The sequence below is a fragment of the Bos mutus genome, chromosome 7 (assembly GCF_027580195.1).
Source record: "Bos mutus isolate GX-2022 chromosome 7, NWIPB_WYAK_1.1, whole genome shotgun sequence".
NCBI lineage: Eukaryota > Metazoa > Chordata > Mammalia > Artiodactyla > Bovidae > Bos > Bos mutus.
This window is the reverse complement of record NC_091623.1, coordinates 47,505,525-47,518,612: the sequence shown is the minus strand read 5'-3', so window position 1 is coordinate 47,518,612 and position 13,088 is coordinate 47,505,525. Positions and strand designations below refer to the sequence as shown.

The 13,088-nt window shown below is 50.1% G+C and overlaps 1 protein-coding gene across 6 annotated transcripts in view; it reads right to left on the bottom strand.

The window, feature by feature from the left end:
• Positions 1–13,088, bottom strand: part of GATAD2A (GATA zinc finger domain containing 2A) — a 96,502-nt gene that overhangs the window by 27,570 nt on the left and 55,844 nt on the right. For 5 of the 6 annotated variants that reach the window (XM_070373416.1, XM_005910427.3, XM_070373418.1 and 2 more), the window contains one exon: positions 7,028–7,296. In XM_070373416.1, the coding sequence (XP_070229517.1) occupies positions 7,028–7,296 (269 nt within the window). The remainder of the gene's footprint in view (positions 1–7,027; positions 7,297–13,088) is intronic. The other variant, XM_070373417.1, reaches the window with a different exon arrangement.

Sequence of the window (13,088 nt, the reverse complement as noted above, 5' to 3'; positions counted from 1 at the left end):
TTCTGCCCCCAAGGACCAGCACAGGACCTGCCAGAGAATCAAGGGCGAGCTGGCAACTCAGAAAAAGGCACACACAGATGTTTTCAGTGAAACATGGGGGTGTAAGCATGCACCTCCCACCTCACACACTCAGGGGAGCCGAGGGACCCCGTCCTAGCCTTTCAGGTGGAGAAGGCCTGGCAAAGAGGCTTATTATTTTACTGAGTTAAATGTACCTCCACCCAAGAGAGGAAAAACAAAGCTATTCTCACCTGTGTGGGCCTAGATTACTTCTGAAGATCAATTTGTGACAGAGTCTCCTTTATAGCAAAGTGTAGGAATGGAGTCTATTTATCTTAGAGAGGAAAAAAGAGAGAGAACCCCCAAACAGCTTCCTCTGTCTGTCCCAGCTCCAGCCACATCCAACAGTCTGGACTTGGGGTGGGGGGAGGGCAGCACAGGTTATGACCTTTGGGCTGGTCTCACAAGACCAACAGGCTCGACTTCCACCTCTGTGGGATTCTGTTTTTCCATGAGCACATTTATGGAGGCCATAAAGGAAACTGAACTATTTTAACCCCATTTTTAAATTTTAAACACCCATCAGTTCAGTTCAGTCGCTCAGTCGTGTCCGACTCTTTGCGACCCCATGAATAGCAGCAGGCCAGGCCTCCCTGTCCATCACCAACTCCTGGAGTTCACTCAGACTCACGTCCATCGAGTCGGTGATGCCATCCAGCCATCTCATCCTCTGTCGTCCCCTTCTCCTCCTGCCCCCAATCCCTCCCAGCATCAGAGTCTTTTCCAATGAGTCAACTCTTCCACACTGAGACATAATTTACATACCGCAAAATTCATTCACTCATTCATTCATTCATTCATTCAAAATTCATTATAAAAGTATAATTCAATGATTTTTAAGTAAATTTAGAGTTGTGCAACCATCCCTACAATCAAAGCTTAGAAAACGTCCCTTACCCCAAAATGCTGCTGTTACGATGCCCATGCACTTGTCTTTGTGCAGATGTACTTTCTCAGGTACGTTCCTTGGAGAGATTGTTGGGTCATGTGCTAACTTGGTCACATCTAACTTTTTAAGAAACTCCCAAACTGCTCATGTCATTTTACATTCCCACCAGCCACGTATAAGGGTTTCAACCTCTCCATATCCCCATCAACACCTGTTATTGTCTTTTTTAATACAGCCACCCTTGAGACTTGTTTCATGCCTAGCCTACGATCCACCCTGTGCCACGTGCATATGAGATGTTATTATTTCCCAGTATTCTATAGACACCCTTTTGCCAAACAGAATCAGTGCTCTTCAAGTCTTCCAGAATCTTGCCAATTTTCAGCTTAGTTGCTCTACCAATTACTTAAAGAGAAGTATGAAGTCTCTGACTACAATTTATGAATTATCTATTTCTATTAGCAAGACTGTCAGTTTATGCTTCAGCTATTCTGGGACTCTATCGTTCAGTACATGTACATTTGTGACTGTTACAACTTCCTGCTGTGCCATTAAAAAAAAAAATGACCCTCTTTGCGACTTCCTTGGTGGTTCTCTGGTTGAGAGAGGTGTGGGTTCGATTTCTGGTCGGGGAACCTTGTGGCCAAAAACCAAAACATAAAACAGAAGCAATGTTGTAACAAATCCAACAAAAACTTAAAAATGGTCCACATTAAAAAAAAACAAACAAACAAACAAAAAACTCCCTCTTTGGCTTTAGGAATATTTTTTGTCTTAAACTCGATTGTGTATGCGTGTATGCACACACGCTCAGGCACATCCCAACTCTTTGTGACCCCATGGATTGTAGCCCTTTAGGCTCCTCTGTCCACGGAATTTTCCAGGCAAGAATACTGGGTTGCCATTTCCTCCTCCAGGGGATCTTCCTGACCCAAGTATCAAACTGGCATCTCTTAACAAATCTCCTGCATTGGCAGCTGGATTCTTTACCACTGTGCCACCTGGGAAGCCAAAGTTAATTTTATCTGAAATTAATACAGTCATTCTAGTTTTCTTATGGTTATTTATGGTGTCTCTTCCTTATCCTTTTATGTAAGGATCTAAGGAGTGTCTCTTATAGACAATATATAATTAAGCTTTATCTTGCCTTTTTATCTGGTCTGACAATCTCTGCCTTTTGATAGAAGTATTTAAACCATTCACATTTACTATATTTTTGATCTGGGTGGATTTACACATTTATCACTTTGCTATTGGTTTTCTACATGTCTTCCTTCTTTTTTTGTTCTTCTGTTCCTCACTGACTGCTTTCTTTTGTGCCAAATATTTAATGTACCACTAAATTCTTCTGTTGATTTTTTAAACAATATTTTAAAGTGATTTTCTTAATAGTTGCTCTGTGTGCTGTGCTTAGTCGCTCAGTCATGTCTGACTCTTGCGACCCCATAGATTGTAGGCCGCCAGGCTTTTCTGTTCATGGGATTCTCCAGGCAAGAATACTGGAGTGGGCTGCCATTTCCTTCTCCAGGGGATCTTTGCTCTAGGGATTACAATCAGCATTTTACTAAGATCACAATCTGCTTCAGATTAACACTAACCTGATCCTGGTAAAATGGAAAAACTTTAATCCCATACAGCTCCATTTCATTCCTTCTGTACTACTGTTGTCCCATATATTATATATCTCTATATGTTATAAATACAACAGACTGTTATGTACTTTTGATCAACTGCCAAAGAGCTATGGTCATTTTTGTCAATTCTACCCAGTGTTATAGTTAATGCTTTAGATGATGTTATGTCTTTTAACTAAGAAGAAATGAGGGAAAATGTTTTACAGTAGCCCACATTTACCTTTTCCAGAGCTCTTTACTTCTTCCTGTGAACGTAAGTTACCACCATGTCATTTCCTCTCAGCTTGAAGAACCAGCAGATCTGCCAGCAACAAATCCTCTTAGTCTCTGTTTATCTGAAAATGTCTTTCTGCTTTCGCTTCTGAGGGACAGTTTTGATGCACTGAGAATTCTGGGTGGATAGTTTTCTTCTTTTAGTGCTTTGAATGCATTCAGTTCCGTTTTGGTTTCCATTTGAATGTCTCAGGTGAGAAGTCAGCTGTTAATTATATTAATGCTTCCCTTTTATGTCATGAGTTGCTCTTCTCTTGCTACTTTTGATTTTTCTCTTTTTCTGTGGCTTGTGACAGTTGGACTATGATGTGCCAGGCACAGATCTCTCTGCATATATGCTACCTGAGATTTGTTGAGCTTCCTGGATAAGCTTCTCCTCAAATACATTTCTAGGGATTCTTCCTTCAAGCAGGTTTTCTCTCTTGCCCCAAATATGCCTGCAAATGTGGGCTAACAGGGCTACTGTCCCTCCCCAAGTGTTCATCTTCAAAACTGTCACTTCAGCCACCAAGGCTGTTGCCTGCCACTCTAAACTGAGTGAGTTCCTTCTCACCGTTACAGCCTGCGCTGGCTAGGCAGAACCTCCCTACGAACAGAGCTGGGCAGAGGCCATGAGAGCAGCATCAGGTTAAGTGGCACAGATTTTCACCATTTTAACCCCAAATTTCAGCAGTTTCTTAAGCATAAACCCTTCTCAGATTGTTGCATGCTTCTGGTCCATTTCCAGGATGCTGAAATAGTTGATTCAGGGAAGGAGGGAGGGCTGGGCCGTCAATTCTGTCCTGCTTTAGAGCTGTTTTTGCGGGGGGAAAGGATTTGACAATCTCTCTTTACTCAATCACTGCTGGAAGCTGCCTTCCAGTCTTGACTCATTTTGAAAATAAAACATACACACTGGAAGACTATGTCAGAAAAAAATGCCAGAGATGAAAAGAGGAACCGAAGAGACAGAGGAAACTCATCCTGCTGCCTCTTCACCAATCTCCACATGCTCGAAATCCCCCAGAGCAGTTTGTTTTTTAAGTTGTATCTTGATTTAAATTCACCAGCCACTTCCTTAAAGAAAAAGGAAATTCTCTCTGCTAGAAGCCACCAGAAACTCCCTCTAGTCTTCAATATGCCTAAACTGGATCATAAGAATAGAACAGCATGAAAGAAAGAAGCAGGTTTTAAAAAGAGCCAGACCAAGGGGAAAGGGGTGTACTGGATGAACTGGGAGACTGGGATTAAGACATATACACTACTGATATGCTATATAAAATAGACAACTGATCGGAACACACGACACAGCACAGGGAACTCTACTTAATGCACTGTGGTGTCCTAAATAGGACGGAAGCCCGAAAGGGAAGGGATGTATGTGAATGTATGGCTGGCTCATCTCACTAAGCAGTAGAAGCTAACTGAACACTGTAAAACAATTATACTACAATAAGAATTCATTAATAAAATGAAAAGAGCCAAACAGAAATTCTAGAAAAATACTACATGGCACTGAAAAAAAGATTATTCCAACAGTCAATAACACAAGTACCTCGGGGACTTCCGCGGTGGTCCCCTGGTTAAGAATCTGCCTTCCAGTGCAGAGGACATGGGTTCAGTCCCTGCAGGGAACTAAGATCCCACAGGCCGCAGGGGAACTAAGTCCACACACCACAATGAAAGAGCCACATGCGCAACTAAGACTCAAAAATAAGTAAAACATTAAAGGCAGCAACATAAGTAAACTTCACAAACACTATGCTGAATGAAAGTAAGCAAAGGCTAGAGACTACATAACTCCAATTATTTAAAGTGGAAAAACTAACCTCTGCTGTTCGAAGTCAAGAGAGTGGTTACTCAGAGGGTAATGACAACAAGAGGGTATGAGGGGGTAAAAAACATTACATTTCTTGATTCGAGCTACAAGAAAGAGATCGGTTTGTGACATACCAAGTGGCACATGTCTACTTTTTATCACGTATGCTACACCTCCATCAAATGAAATTCTCTGTATGGAGGTTCCCAAGGGATGAGCCAGATGCTCTCAAGGAGGATCCAAAGACTACCAGCTTCTAACACAGAAACCATGGCCACCCACCCCAAAAATGATTAGTTCTAGAATGGTTCTGGGCTAGACTTGATCCTATTAGTCTGTCAAAACTCTCCAACAAACCAGACAGAACATTCTGTGTGGGCACTCAAGGAGACACTAAGCTCTCTATGGGACATCTTATTTTAAGTTTAAAACTGAAGAGTACTTGTCACCAACACTTCTCATGCCACGCACCATGGTCAATTTCTGCGTACACATCTGTTACCTAGAGATGCAAAGCAGACATTATCACCCATTCTACAAATGAAGAACCACAGACTAAGGTCATCCACCCAAGGTCAGCCAGGGAGTGTGAGCTGACCCCCACTCTGCCAACACCAGACTCTCCACACCTCACACTGCCTCACGTCTGGAGACACCAGGATGTGTCTCGTCCCGAAGGAGGACCCCTGCTCTGTGTGCCTGGGCTAGTCTGCCGCTTGCTCTCCACATTCTTCTATGCTCCTTCACGTAACCTCACAATGCCCTCACAATTCCCTGGCCTGCCCTACAGGGGAGCATGGTGATTACAGGGAAAAAATGCAGACCAGACAACTAGAAACAGAGCTTCCCTAGCAGCTCAGTGGTAAAGAATCCGCCTACAATGCAGGAGACTGTCTGCAATGCGAGAGATGCAGGTTTGATCCCTGAGTCAGAAAGATTCCCTGGAGAAGGCAATGGCAATCACTTCACTACTCTTGCCTGGGAAATGCCTTGGACAGAGGAGCCTGGTGGGTTAGGTCCATGGAGTTCCAATAGTCCAGTCACAACTTAATGACTAAACCACTGCCGCCTAGAACATAAGAGGGACCCAGCAAACCTCCATAAATGCGGGCTATTCCCCCTCTTCACCCACATGTGACACTGTTGAAAGGAAAGCAGACCCAAACTCACAATTTAATTTCCAGAACTTTAAGAGAGGCCTCTGGTTTCAAAACAGGGAGGGCAGAAGGCAGAGTCAGACAGAAAAGGCCTTTCTGGGTAGCAAGAACACAAAGCATACCATCCCAACTAACGGGCTTCCCCAGCAGGAGGGAGTTAAGTTCTCCATTTATCTCGAGGAGGTAAAATTTTTAAAGCTGAGAAATATCGAGTCAGACCATCTCTGAAGTCCTTAGAACACCAACCGTCTGGACCCCCAGTGAGTTTAACACAAAGCCTGCAGGCTGGGGTCCCTCTGTGGGATCAGTCAGCACAAGAAAGAGAAGAGCACCCAGGCTCTCCAGAGCTGCACCTCCCACCTACTGCCCCCTCCCCCACCCCAGGCGAACAGAGCCGGGAGGGAGAGAGCAGAGGACGTGCTGGGGAGGACAGGAGATGCACTCAGGCGGCTGAGGGGCTGCCCAGAGGCTGTAGCCGCATGCACACGCCCACCAGTGCAAGCACATGCCCACCAGCGGGGGGCTCACAGGACAGAGGGGTGAACACCGCAGAGAGCAGAGCTCACCTGAGCTCAAGGGAGGACCCGGGAAGGGAGGGGGAGGGGTGGGGCGCTGCAATTCTTTTCATAGGGAGAGAAGAAATGCGGCGGTAGGTGAGCTGAGTCTTATTTCTTTGAAGTTGAAGATTGGGGAAGTTACTCTTGAAGCCGTCAGTACTGATTAAGGGGAAACCAGTGAAGCACATGGTACCGAACTTGGGAAGAGAGGGGCTTCCCTTCCCACATCCCCCGCCTAGGAGGAGTGGTGGCTCCAGACTGCCCACAGCCCAGTGACCCAGGCAGGGGGCGGCAGCATCTCTGGCCCCGGGTGCCCTGGACGTGAAAAGCAGGGAGGCAGGACCAAATGAAAACCTCAAGTTTCCCTATAAACCAGAAGCACAGAACTGGACACAGGTACACGTTCAGTTAAGACCTGCTGCCCAGCAGGGGAGCTGACGGAGGCTACCGCTCCATCCTGTGACACCCACCCCACACTACAGATGCCTGGGCCCCAGGACGAAGGTCCCTTGGCCAGGACAGTGGGCAGGTGTCAGAGCTGTAGCCCACAGCCGTCTCCACGACCACCCACCAAAAGCTGCCTCCCGCAGGCCCGACAGGCAGCTTCGCCTCCACCTGCTCACCCCGGCTGTCCCCGGTGCCCGGCCCCTCTCGCTCACCTGTGCGTGGTTCGCATGTCCACAGGCCCGTCGCCCACCTGCCCTTCGCCTCTGCCCATGGCCGTCGCCTCTGTCCCCCTCAGCAGCCCTTGGGCAGGGCCTGCTCCCGACTCAGGCGTCACTCGCGTGTCTCCGTCAGCGTTTAAATCTGAGGCCAACACTCCTCTCTCCATTTTTATCTTCTTGCTCTCCACATCGTCCTCCACTGGGTCCCGCTCAAGCGCTCGCTTCTGACTCCGTGTTCGGCATGCTTCTTCAGTCATTCTGAACTTTAGGGGAAGGGGAAAACACGACATTTAAACTTGGCACGACCAAGTAGCTATCTTCTCAAACTTTTCCCAATGTCAGCTTGGAGTGTTTGCCCTACCACGTGACAATGGCAGAAGTGGGCACAACAAATGAAGGGCCCACAAAGCGTGCCCAGAACATTTCTTCGCGGCCTTGAGCAGGAGCAACAGAGCATCTGGGAAGCCAAGCTATGTACTGCCCTGTCCGGGACCAGAAGCCTACAGGGACCGGGACAGGAACAAGGGAAGGTGGCTGCTTGTCAGAAAGAAGGGGTAATCTCTGCATTCCAGACTCAAGAGCAAATAGAGGAAACTGTTCTAGGTCTGACCCCCTCCGGCGGGATCAAGCGCACTGGACGTGAGCGATCTGGAATCCAAGAGGGGGCACGTGCTGGCCCAGGAGCAGGGCCACAGCCCAAGCCCAGCCCTGCCCTGCCCTGGTGAGGGTGACCCTTCTCCCCCTTCAGCCAGGGGCAGCCCTCACTGCCTGCTCACCTCACCCCCCACCCCCCGCAACCCAATCACATTTAACCCTTTGACTGCCAACAAAGTGAACTCTGAATGGGGTGAGGCCTGGCCCAGCACCCCGCCAGCACCCTGTACCTGCAGCACACACATATCTTGATTGAAACAAGAAAGAAAAGAAGAAGGGGAAAAAAAAAACACGCTGAGTCAGGTTTTGATCCCATGACATCACTGGGCTCCACATGACCCTTCCCAGGATTCAGTCTGAGAGACAAAGCACTTTCCAGAAAACCAGTCTGAACCGGTTCCAGACAACAAGCTGAAGTGTTGTTAACCCTCACAGAGACAGTGAAGGAAGACCGCAGTGATGTTTGCAGGGAGACTGCTGGCATTCCACAACCCAGTCTGGGACAGGTACTTGCTCTTAAAGGGGCTGCTCAGAGACCAGCCTTGATGTTCCAACAGGGCAGGACACTGGAAACCAGAGTTCCAATGGTCAGGATCTAAGAAGCCACGCGAGAGTTCATCACAGGACAAAAAAGAATCTAGCTGCCAGGCCCCTCCACTCCCGGAGTACCAGTTCACAGGACAGTCAATGCCCACACCTACCAACACGTAGCCCCTTGGGGAACCCCAACCACCCCCGCAGTGTGCCCATACTGAAGACCTCCTGGCTGTGTCCACGCAGGCAGGGCACCCAGAACCTGGGTTTCTCCCCAGCAAAACCCCTGGGAGGCCTGTCCTGGGTAGGGCCAGGCAGGATCAGTTCAGAGCCCAACTTCTGGAATCTGGGGGGTGGTACAGGGCAGGGAAGGAGCCACATCGCTGTATGTGGGACACACTCCTGAGGCAACTCATCTGCCACCTCTTTAAAGGAGCCGACTTCACAAATGAGCAACAGCGCAAGGCACTGCCTTGGACTCAAACGGAAAGGAAGGGAAGTGACAGCTGCTCCATGCTCCTGGCGCAGGAGGCAGAGCGCCCGTCTGACACGTGTTAGGCCAGCGTGGCTGAGCCTGGGCACTCAGACATCTGCTCCCACAGGCAGTCCAAAAGGGTGGAATCAAGAAGGTTTCCCGACGACCATGTGACCCCCCAGGGTGCTCCCCATTCCAGGCAGAGCTTGAGAACTCTGAAGCTCAAGGGCACAGGCTATCAGCTTGGCCTCGATCTGCCCCCAAACCCTCCTGGCACCCCAGCCTGCACCTGCCACCCCACCTCAGCCCCCTAGATCGCACAAACTGTCAGACTGCTGAGTCTGTCCTGTTTCCCTGTGAGCTACAGACAAGTCAACGCCCTGAATGGAAGTCACCCTCCCTTCCTCTCCTTCATCGTGGGAGGGACCGGTCACTTTCCTTTGGGGCACTGCCTAAACAACAGGAGCTGTTCCAACATTTGGGGAATTGGATGAGAGCAGAGATTTCAGTGGTCACTTTGAGTAGTGGGTACCTGTGCTTCCAGGACCAGAGAGGAGCCTACTGGGCGTAAAGATGTGGCGCGTCCAGGATCTCAGGCAAGGAGGTCCCCCAGTGCTGTCAGAGAAAATTCTGTCCCTTAGGGAAGAGGCTCTCGGTCTGGCCAGCCCAGAGGGCCCCCCCGCCAGGACAGCCTCCAGAGTGGTAAGCCCCAGGCTCCAATCCATAAAGCTCATCTGAACCCCAGTTTCAGCCTGAAGCCCTTCCTCCCAACTGTCAATATGAAGAACAAGGTTGGGGCTGGGGAGAGCTGGGGAGTGAGGACAAGGAGGTCGCTCTGCATGAGGCCATCAGACCAGCGAGGCAGTGCCCCAGTGACCTCATTTCACCGTCACGGGTGTGGGACAAGTGGTCCCAAGGGGCTGCTCTCTCCAGACTCAGTCTGGTCAGGGTCCCCAGCCGAGGACCTGGGAGACCCGTCTGCTTGTGCTCAGTGTGCAGCGTCAGGGCAGCTCACTTGGAAGCCGAGGGGCTGGAACTCTGCCAACCCCAGACACTCCCTGGGCCTCTGGCAGGCTGCTGGGGTTGGGGGCCCCGGCTGCTGCACCCTTCCCCCATGACACGAAGGACGTGCACAGCTGGAGGGGGCGGGGACAGCAGTGGGGTGGAGGGGGATGAAGTCTCAGGCTCTGACCTCCCCCTCCTTGGGTGGAGCCTCCTCCACCACTACAAGGCGGTTGCCTTAGTGCCCACATGGGGCCTGCCGTCAGCCAATCTCCATCCCGCCAGGCAACTGCTCCTGGGGAGGGCAGGTGCGAGTAAGGAGGGGCCCCACCCTCCTCTCAGCAGGAAGGACCTGTGACCCAATCCAGCACATCAGGGCTGGCGGCCACCGCCCTGCAGGCACGGTGGGGGGGTGGGGGGAGGTTGTGAGGAAGAAACCAGCCTTGAGGAACGAAGAGTGACCTAGGAATGAAGCAGGACGGACAATTTCTGCAAGACGCAGCGAGGAAGAGCGCTAGGGTGCTTTCTGAAGAGCAGCTGAAGAGGATATATCGCCCCAGCCGGCAAATTAGGATCTGCTTCAAAACTCCTGGAGAGTGAGGGGAAGAGGACGAAGGGATGGATAGCAGAGTAGCAGTGACAGGTGACAGCGCCTAAGTTCCACCACAGGCTGGAGGAGACCCGCTGGCCCGCAGAGAGCAGCCCCTCTAACTGAGGCAGGATCCGAGCCGGCTGCTGCCTGCACGGCAGAGCCCAAGAGCAGCCAGCCAGCCGAAAAGAGGCATCACCAGGGCGCAAGGCTGCCCGGGGCACAGGCTGCCACCTGGGGAGCAGGGCCGGGACCCAGGGGGCTTCCGTCCCCCTTCTCACTCTCTCCAGGCAAAACCTGGCTGGTCAGCAGGACGCAGCCCAAGTAGTCCTTGGGCCCAAGAGGGACAAGCTCCAGCTACACTAGAGGCTTCCCAAGCACCCAGCACAGACAAATCCCAGCATGGGGGCTACACCAAGTCCTAGGCAGAATGCTAACACAGGGCTCTGGGAGGGGTGCAGATGTCAACTGCTTCTACCAAAAGATGCTTTTAGTTAAATGTCACCTTCCAACTGGTCTGAGGACCTCAGGTGGAAAATCTATTCTAAAATAACTCCAAAAAATAAATAAATAAATAACTCCAAAAGGGTGATTGTGCAATGGCAGGAACCAATATTTTTAAACAGGACTCTGGGGACCAGCACCCCACACAGGCTGGTTCATTTGGGAGAGGGGAGGTTTAGAGAGGTGTAAGTCAGAGTCTTAACCCTGAGGTTATCATTAATACTCTCTGTACTAGGAAACGCTATGTATACTGTTACTAACATAACAGCAAGAACATTACTAGTAATACTCTTGTTTCAGGCATGAGCAAAGTGAGACTTAGGAGTATGTGTTTGGGAGAAGTGACAAGAGCTGATGCTCTGAAAAGCAGATGACGTGGGGTGCTTTTTCCAGAGCCCAAAGAAGGGCGTGAAATCAAGGTGGTGGCAGGAAGAGGATGCTGAGTGCAGACTGACCTCAGGTGGAGCATGGAGGACAGGGTAAGTCAGGGGGAGAGGGGTCCAATCTGTTCTAAACGATCATGTGGTTGATCTGGGGACACACTGGGGCAGAGCAGCAGGGAGATATGACCAAATGATGGGTGAACTTCAGAGGATTTGGACAACATAACAAACCAACGGCTGGACAGGAGGTGAGAGAGGGCTGTTTTGTTGCTGTTCTTAATTTTTGTCTGAGCAGCTGAGAAAAGATGGACTTGACTTTGTGGGACAGAGATGGAGCAGATCTGGAGGAAGAACGTGGGAGTGAGATGGGCCGGCGCGCACAAAGGCTAGGAGCGTGAGGACAGGTGGGGCCTGCACACGGCGCAGCCGCTGTCCTCAGGGACATGCGGAGAGAAGGGGCTGAGCTTGTGCAGCGACTGCCACGGAGCTGAGTGACAACAGGGTCCAGATGCCAGCCGCACTGGGCAGCGGCCAAGCTCCACACCCTCCACAACCCCTGGCTGACAGGCACACGTCTCCCCATCCAGCACAGAGACCTTACTCTGCTCTCGGCCTGAGCTACTTCCTGATGCCTGTCTCTCAGAGACAGTGGCAGAGATGCAGCAGCTGTGTTCTGGAAGGAACTCACACCAAAAACACCAGCTCTTGAGTTTTAAATCATGTCAAACCTCATTAAGGCCAAATATAAGGGATGCAATTTAACTTGGGAAATAAAAAATTGATCCCAACGGCCAGCCCCCACCAGATACAGCAGAGAACAAGGATGAACCTTAGGGAGCAACTGGCAAGGGAGCTTGTTACTTCCTGAGCCTCAGTTTCCCCTCCACAACTCACACATGTGCTGGGTGAAGAGAAACAGTGACATCAGTAAAACCTTGAGTGAGAAAATCAAGTTGCAGAATGGTATGATACCATTCACAGTTTTACAAAGCTTAGTTACAACCTGCAGAAAAAGATACTAAAAGCGCACTAAAATCGAAACTGAAAGAAATTGGACTAAAATCCACAACACTCACCCTCTGAAACTTTCACTGTCTATATTAAGCATTTCTGTACTGAATTATTCCTCTTAACAGTGACAATCAGCTTCTTTGTAGTCAAAGAAAACAAAGATAAAAAGAAGAGTTAAACAAACATGCCCACTGCAGAGGGTGAGAACTGACAGAACGAGAGGCACGAGGTGCGGTGAGGGGAGTCGGTCCTCGTGGAGGGAGGAGCCCAGCTCCTCCAACAGGCAAACAAAGAGCCCAAGAGGAACCTCGACCTTCAGCGGACGGAGAGTGGATGCCGCTGCCACCTTCCCACTTGTTACTGGCAGCTTTCAAGTCCACCTTCTGGCCCACTTGCAACTTCTGAGTTCTAAGCAGTAAACCTGAGCCCGTTATTTCATCCCCACAGCCCACCTTCCACCTGGGTCACTAGCTGTCCCCAGGGGACATCAGGCCACAGCATCAGAGCAGGCTCTCCCTGAAAGGACTCCTCACTGAGACAGCCCACAGCAGCAAATCCCACAATGCTCAGGGGCGTCACCTCCCCCACGGCTGATATCCCCCATTTGTCTTCATCTTCAGTGTGAGCGAGCAGTATGGGTTCAGGACGGGCTGCTGAGTTAGACCTACATTTCTGTTAATCAGCCTCATGAAGGGGGTGACTCTTGGAGATGGCTTACATGGCAAAATGTAGCAAGTCAGTCAAGGGCTTTAATTAAAAACCCCTGCATTCTGACTTTCTGGAAGGCAAGCGTACCGAGATGGAGCCTCACAGATTGAGGCCAAGGCAGGAACAGGAATCCAGGGAGATGGTTCAGGTAGAGGAACAGCATAGGCCAAAGCAGCTGAGCTGGGAATCTCAGAC